General features: G+C 44.5%; 2 protein-coding genes across 3 annotated transcripts in view; one reads left to right on the top strand and one right to left on the bottom strand.

The window, feature by feature from the left end:
• The window catches only part of LOC117958237, an 859,617-nt gene that overhangs the window by 357,486 nt on the left and 493,937 nt on the right, over positions 1-8,194 (top strand). The gene's annotated exons all lie outside the window — the stretch shown is intronic.
• Positions 1-8,194, bottom strand: part of LOC117958285 (neoverrucotoxin subunit alpha-like) — a 109,233-nt gene that overhangs the window by 4,199 nt on the left and 96,840 nt on the right. The window contains exons 1-3 of one of the 2 annotated variants that reach the window (XR_004659670.1): positions 2,399-2,412; positions 1,103-1,128; positions 136-181 (exon numbers count right to left, since the gene is read on the bottom strand). Coding sequence is in view for 1 of the 2 variants with exons in the window: in XM_034894614.1 (XP_034750505.1) it covers positions 3-181; positions 1,103-1,128 (205 nt within the window). In the remaining variant the exon portion in view is untranslated. Of the gene's footprint in view, positions 1-2; positions 182-1,102; positions 1,129-2,398; positions 2,413-8,194 lie in introns of those variants that run through there. The other variant, XM_034894614.1, reaches the window with a different exon arrangement.

Below are 8,194 nucleotides of genomic sequence, written 5' to 3'. Positions count from 1 at the left end.
ACCTCCCAGTAACAGCGACCAGTCAGACCATCTCTACACAGCAGCTGAGGCCAGAAGTCAAACCTCTCTGGATGATCAGGATATGGCTGCTCCTCACTCACATATGTCACCTTCCTGTGGTTTTCCGATAGTTTAAGGTTTCTGTGTATTGTATTTGTGTCCAGTTCCAGTTCACAGACATCTGAATGAGAGAACAAGACACAATACAGCTGGAGTTAATAACATCATAAGGTAAATATCATTTAATTAACAGTATAAGTTTAATAACTGGTTTAAGAATTAAATAACATGCAAAGATCATAAAAGCTAAGTTTTTGCTTTAACCGTCAACAATTTATTATTATCAACTTATCCTGTACAGTGTCCAAAAGTGCATTCTTCACTAGGCTTTCAAACGTTTTCATGACAAGAGATGTAAGTGCCCCTGGTCTGAAGTCATTGAGGGTCCTAGGACTTTTTATCTTTGAAAGCTTCAACCATTGTTCCTGTGCCTAAGACTATGGACCATATGCAGCTGTAAGGACATCTGGAAGATGAAGCAGAAGATGTCTGCTAACTGGACAGCACAGTTCCTCAGAACCCGACCCCCAATCCCATCGGGACCTGGACTTGCCCCTTTGACCCCATGGAAGAGTTTTGAGACCATGAATTTATTAATGGGCACAATACTGTATTATTTATAGGATTACTATCAACATTTTTAAAACCAGACATCTCCTTGCTAAAATCATGGATGTTACAAATGTTATGAAAACATTCAATTCATTAGAAAAGTCAGGTCAGTTTTCCTATTCTGAGAAATAGAACAATATTTTGATTAAAAACCCCATCCTGGTTTTCACGCCCCTGTAGTTTAGTAGTAAAGGAACCATTCACACCTGTAAGGCTGCCGTACAAGGTGCTCAGATTCACACACCTGCACATCAGAAACACATTTACACACCGATGGTGCAGCCACCGCTGCCTTATTTCTCAGACATCTGAAGGATTAGTGTTTGTGTGCAGATCATTTAGATCAAGTTTAATGATGAGGCAGGTAGTCAGTAATGTTCTACTGAATAAAAACCATCAGCTGGGTATTTAGGGAGAAAGTAACACTTACATCTCATCAGATCACGCCTCTGCGCCCTGGAGGAAGAAACACAGTCAGAATGAATTTTCTATCCAACATGAGTCCTAACTGCTGTTAGACATGATGCAGGCCTCAGGTTGTCAGAGAGACAGACTCATCTCTGTTAAATGGCCACTGGTATCTCAGAGGACTGGGAAGATAATGTTGAAATAAGAGACAGACATCACTGATCTGCTCTGGTTTCATTAATGTCCTCCCACATGATAAAACTATGTGAACTATGCACAGAGACATTCCTGCTCATCACATTACACATTACAGTAATCTGAAACATCACGGGGTGCCTGGCAACAGCAGTAAACCAGTTCATTAACAAGGTGGAAATACTTTTAAGTTTACCCAATGATGGCGCTAGACAGAAAGTCAGAATTACTACAATTAATCACATGGAGAACATTAATGTCTGAACCACATTTTGGCGATTAGTTTAGCTGCAGTAGCAAGTTGACATACAGTACACAAAGACCCCGATTAAAAAAACGGATGAGACCAAACGGGTAAAGGAATACCACAATCCTAAAAGTTTAGGTTCCAGTGTGCCTTATGTGCCAACGTTACCTATTCTTTACAGAGTTAAGCGGGCAGCATCTTAAATTCTGCATGCAGGGGTGAGAACTATCAGACATGATGGATTCTGCCTTTTTAAGACATGTCTATTGTACAGATCAGTTGGTTTCATCTGCTGAATCCCAGTGATTATGCTGCTTTATTTATTGCTAATGTGTTTCTGTTTTAAACTAAGAGAAGCATACCAGCAAATACATAAAGTAAAGACAGACCCAAAAGATTTGTAAAACAAGGTCACCAGGGATCTGTCCACTTGAAAGTCAGCTAGCTTTCTCAGACAGGAGCGGTTGCTGACTCTTCTTCCTCAGCACGTCTGTTCAGTTCAAAGGTCAACTTATTAACAATGATAAAGCTTTTACTTAAAGCTAAAAGTGTAAACCTGCTGTTGATGCCAGAGGAACACTCAGAGGATGGATGGATCCTCTAGAGAATAAACGTCAGAACGAGATATGATCTTAACACATTTAGTAGTTGTTGAGGTATTTGAGACTGGAACAAAGCGGTGGACCGATATAACTATCTCTAGAGCCATGCTGCTAACAGGACTACAATATGAATGATAGTTTTATGATTCCATTCAAAACTTCTGTGATTCCTAACTCAGGCCTATTCTCTCCTCTGAACAGAAACAAGAAGTTCTTCAGCTGAAGGACAAGAATTAGAGGCCCCTGCAGAGTTTGAGCTCTTGTGTGTCCATACCTGACAGGGTCCACAGCAAGCAGCTTCAGTCTTCCCAGGTTCTGTTGGATCCCCTCCACTGGAAGATGAAGAAGTCATATTGTATTAATCCGAGGATAAATTACATGTTTCAATCTGTTATTTAAACATTGCACACGCTGGCCGAGTTCACACACATGCAAACAGGACATCATTGGTGGACTGATGTTTTGAAGCCTTGAGTTTGACAATTTTGGCCGTTGCCATCTTGGTTATCTGCAACCAGATGTGATGATTTTATACTGTACGTCAGAACAGATATGTTCTAAACCTAACTTAGGCTAAAGTCAAAGTGAACAGCTGTTCATATAGTAAATTAAAACACATATTTCCCCTGCATTTTACATGTGTTCCATTGTTCCTGTAAATGAGAGAAACAGCTGATGGAAGTTATGCAAATAGATCATGATCTATTTGCATAGTGATAGATCATGATCTATTTGCATAGTTGCGAACACACTCAGCTGTTGAGGTTCTTTCAGTCGCATGACCATGATCATCTGTTTTTATACTTTATACAGCAGGTTACAGTAAGTTAGTGTTAGTGTACTTTGAAAGCAAATATTAACCGAAGTCAAATTACTGGTTTGTTTACGCAAACTGGATTCTCCATCCATCTTCCTCTGCTTATTGGGTTGTGTAGGGAGCAACTCCAGCAAATGATCCCAAACTTTTCTTTCCCGAGCCACATTAACCAGCTCAGACTGGGGGATCGAGGTGTTCCCAGGCAAGGTTGGAGATATAAACCTCCACCTTGTCCTGGGTCTTCCGAGGCCTCCTCCCACCTGGACAGAGCCTGGGAGGCGCTGAGGAGGCATCCTTACCAGATGCCCGAACCACCTCAACTGGCTCCTTTCGACTCAGAGCTCCTCTGAGGACTGAGCTTCTCACCCTATCTCTAAGGGAGACCCAGCCTACCCTCCTGAGGAAACCCATTTTGGGCGCTTGTACCCTGGATGTCGTTCTTTCGGTCATGACCCAACCTTCATAACCACAGGTGAGGGTAGGAATGAACACTGACCGGTAGATCGAGAGCTTTGCCTTCTGGCTCAGCTCTTTTAGTCACAACGGTGCAATAAACTGAATGTAATACCGCACCTGCTGCTCTTAGTATCCGACCAATCTCACACTCCATGGTCCCCTCACTCACGAAAAAGAACCGAAGGAATTTAAAATCCTTCACCGCCTGAAGAAGGCACTAGATCGTTTCCTGCTGATAACCATTTAGTGGTGCTGATCCTCATCCCTGCCACTTCACTCTGCTGCGAACCAATCCAGTGAGTTCTGAAGGTCACAGACCGATGACGCCATCAGGACCACATCATCTGCAAAAAGCAACAATGAGATCCCCAGCCCACCGAACTTAAACCTCTCCCCATCCTTACTACGCGTGTCAACAAAGACAGCCCTTCCACACCCAGAGCTTTCAGCATTTCTGGATGGATCTCATCAATCCCTTGGGCTTTGCCACTGTCAAGATGTTTGACTACCTCAGCGACCTCCACCCGGGTAATTGACGAGAATCCCCCATCATCCTCCAACTCTGCCTCCACCATAGAGGGTGTGTCAGCTGGATTTAGGAGTTCCTCAAAGTGCTCCTTCCACCGCTCTATTACCTCCCCAGTTGAGGTCAACAGTGTCCCATCTTTACTGTATACAGCGTGGATGATTCCTCACTTCCTCCTCCTGAGGTGGCGAATGGTTTTACAGAAGCCCCTTGCTGCTGACCAAATGTCCTTCTCCCACACCCGCTGTTTTGCTTCTATCACAGCGGAGGCTGCAGCCCTTCGGTACCTTGCAGTTGCCTCCCACGGCTTTCCTGACCACCGGTGTCCAGGGTGTTTGTGGGTTACCGCCCCTTTAGGCACCTATGACCACAGCTTCAGTGATGGAAACTCTGAACATTATCCACTCATGTTCAATGCCCCCAGCCTCCACAGGGATGCACGAAAAGCTCCGGAGGTGTGAGTTGAAATTCTGTCGGACAGGGGCCTCCTCCGGACGTTCCCAATTTACTCGCACTACCCGTTTGGACTTACCAGGTCTGTCCAGAGTCTTCCTCCACTCCCTGACCCAACTAACCACCAGATGGTGATCTGTTGACAGCTCTGCCAAGAACAGAACTACTCTAGTTTAGATCCGGGATGCCGTTCCTCCCAATCACGCCTTTTCCATGCAGAAAGTTGAATTTGATTTAACTCTATGGTAATGAGCTATGACGCGGTCCAGCGGCAAATGACCAGCAACCAATCAGAATATAGATGTCCTTCACGCTGGCTAATCTTGGAGAAAATACGATGTGACTGTCTTGCGATGTCAGAGCTCCCAAAGCACCTCCATAAGCTGTTGCAAGTGTCCTTGACGAGGCAGCCAGAGCTTCCTTTGCAGCTCAAGTGGGCGGCGGTGTGTATGTACAGATATGTCATAACGCCAGATGATTAAACAGTAAACTTAGTGTGAGACAGGTTCAAAGGTCTGGACCAAGGCAACATTATTCTATAAATACAGACTTGCAGCCTCAGCAACTGGATTCCTCTGAACCTTCTTTCCTGCTGCCATGCCTTTTCCTTCCTTTTGCTTCTGGAAAGAGAAAGAACCAGTTACACAATGATAAAAACAATCATTCACAGATATCTTCCTAAGTTTTCTCTTAAATATTGTGATGGCCGCACTAGCAGCCACACATGGCAACAACTCATGTTCCGGGGGAGTCGCCGTTGGAGGTCGTTGGTGGAAAGACAAAAGGACCTCCAATTGATTGGAAGCTGTTTAAATGGGGGAAAGGATAATTGGATTGCACCATGTTTCCCCATATGATGGGGGTGGTAGAGGATTTTACTGTTGAGTTGTTCTTTTCTTTGTTAGTTATAGTTATAGTTGGTTATGATTATTTGGTCAATTTATCCTTTGCTTATATTAGGTAGTATTGGGTTAAGATAAGTTGTAGTCATTGTGGTTTGGTTATTTATGGTGTTAGTCTATTCCCCCCTTTGTGTCAGAATGGCCTTGTCAGCCATTATGTTTCCCCCAGGTCTCAGTGTGGAGGTCTGTTTGATTATGTTACCTGAGTTAAAGTTCTGTTAAGTTGACCTCTTTTATGGGCCCAGGACTTGAAAATTTGTTTGTTTTGTTTTTGTAAATAAAAACTTGTATTATTTTGAAAATTTACCTAGTGACTCCTCGTGCCTGCTAGCTTTGTCCCCTCACATATGGTGGCAGTGGTGCGATAAGCCAGTTGAGGAGTACAAGGTTGTTTTATTTGTTTTTTTTGTATTCCCCGCTATTTTTTTTTTTTTTACATTTTTGTGTTGCATGCCAGGAGCGAGAGTGACGAGAGGCGGCCAGCTGGAGAATAAAAAGATTGAGTCAACCCATACAGAGAGAGGACATCGGGTGGACGGTGAGGATGTAATGGAAGGTGAAGCATTAAATGGAGCATCAAGCGCTGAGGATGAAGATGGCAGAGAAACAACGCTGAGTGACCTTGCAGGGATCATGCAGGCATTTATGGGTCAACAGGAGGCCCGGGAAGCAAGACAGAGATGAAGCAAACCGTCATGAGTACCAGTTCAAAGCATTACAGCATCAGTTTCGTCTTCTGCAGCAGGAGATGGAGGTTCGTACATCTCCAGTACCAGAGCCTGCTTCCACAGTGCTAGAGCGTTTTGAGGACTATGAACTGACTGAATCATCCAAAGGCTCAAACCTCACCATCTACAGAGTCGATCCACCCCAATATATCTTCAGCAGGTCAGTCTCGACCACTTCATGAGCCTAGACTTGAAAAATTAACAGAAAATGATGATGTTGAACATTTTCTAATCACCTTTGAGAGAATTGCAGCAGCATGTCGGTGGCCAAAAGTGGATTAGGTTTTTCGCCTCCTCCCACTGCTGACTGGTAAGGCCAGAGGAGCATATGTGCATATGGATGTTGATGATGCTCATGATTAAGATAAAGTAAAAACAGCTATTTTGAAAAAATATATTAACCCTGAGACCTACAGGCAAAGGTTCAGATCTCTCCATGTGGAACCTGAGGAGAGCCCTAAGGAGCTGTATGTGAGGCTTAAGGAGCTGTATGTCAAATGGATCCAACAGCAAGGTAAAACACTTGATGAAATTAGTGAGATCCTGATTATGGAACAATACTTGAGAATGCTGTCCCCTGAGCTTCAGGTTTGGGTAAAGGAGCACGGGCCGAAATCTGCTGGTGAAGCTGCCACACTAGCCGACGTCTTTGTTGCTGCCCGGGAAAAAGGCCAGCCATGGAGCAGTATGGGTGGTAAGGATGGCCACAGACTCATACCCCCTCAGTACCAACAGAGGTCGGCGCCAGGAGTGGGTAAGCCTCCCATGAGGGGGAGCCAATATGCACCACCTAGAACTCCTAACAGAACGCCCACTTGCTACTTGTGTGGACAGGAAGGTCATGTTAAACTAATGTGCCCAAAGAATCCAGCTAAGCTGACCCAGATGTGTTTTGTTCCACGCCAGAGTGTTAATCCTGAGCCCAAAAGTAATCACACAATGAAAACGGCTTGGGTTAAAATCAAGGGGGAAAACCTCAAAGCCCTGATTGATACTGGCAGCACGCAGACCCTTGTACGGAGGAAATATGTACCAGCTAATGCAATTTGTACCCTGGAGACTGTCCCTATCTGCTGTGTACATGGGGATGAGAAGCATTATCCCACTGCCGATATTTATCTGGAGATAGAGGGTCAGACATATCTATTAAATGTGGGAGTTGCAGATCATTTACCCTTTCCTGTAATTTTGGGTGAAGATTTGCCAGTACTGTATGACTTGATAAAGCCAGTGAAAAAGTGTAATGTTGTCACTAGAGCACAAGCTAAGCAGGAGGATGCAGATCCCATAACCCTCAGTGCCTTGCCCTTCTATAATGCAGAGTTTGAAACATGTCCCGGGAAAGCTCACAAGACTCTTAGCCAAAGGAGGCAAGACGAATTTCAGGGCACGACCATACAATCACCGGCTGAGGCTACCCCAGACATGCCCCTGGGTTTTCAAATACCTACTGATATAATGCAAATGCAGGAAAATGATCCAACTTTGTCTACCCTTTTGCAGAGAGTACAAGGAAGAAAGAAGGAGACTAACACTAACGGTGAGCTAAAGGAGTATGTCCTGCAGAACGGTGTTCTTTACCATCAGAATGGTCAGGTGAAGCGGCTAGTGGTCCCACAGGTGGCCCGAGAAATGGTACTTACCTTGGGTCACTCCATTCCCTGGGCAGGCCACTTGGGGAAACATAAGACAATTGCTCGTATTAAGCGTAATTTCTCCTGGCCAGGTTTGCAAACCGACGTAGCCCAGTTCTGCCAAAGCTGCTTTCAGTGCCAAAAAACATCAATGAAAAGCCCTTCCAAAGCTCCACTTCAACCTCTCCCAGTGGTAAGTATCCCTTTTGAGCGTCTTGGGATGGACATTGTGGGTCCGGTGGAGAAGAGCAAAACAGGAAACCCCTTCATGCTGGTAGTAACCGACTGTGCAACCAAATATCCAGAAGTCTTCCCATTGAAATCAGTTAAAGCAAAAACTGTGGCTTTTTCCTTGGTGCAATTTTTCTCAACAGTTGGTTTCCCTTGTGAAATTTTAACAGACCAAGGAACTAATTTCATGTCTAAACTTTTGAAACAGGTTTACCAACTTCTTGGCATAACGAGTGCGCCCTACGCCCTACCACCCGCAAACAGATGGGCTGACAGAGCGGTTTAATCAGACACTTAAGCAAATGCTCCGTAAGTTTGTGAAT

The sequence above is a fragment of the Etheostoma cragini genome, chromosome 15 (genome assembly GCF_013103735.1).
Source record: "Etheostoma cragini isolate CJK2018 chromosome 15, CSU_Ecrag_1.0, whole genome shotgun sequence".
Classification (NCBI taxonomy): domain Eukaryota; kingdom Metazoa; phylum Chordata; class Actinopteri; order Perciformes; family Percidae; genus Etheostoma; species Etheostoma cragini.
Note: the sequence above shows the minus strand (reverse complement) of the source record. Positions and strands in the feature narration are given on the sequence as shown.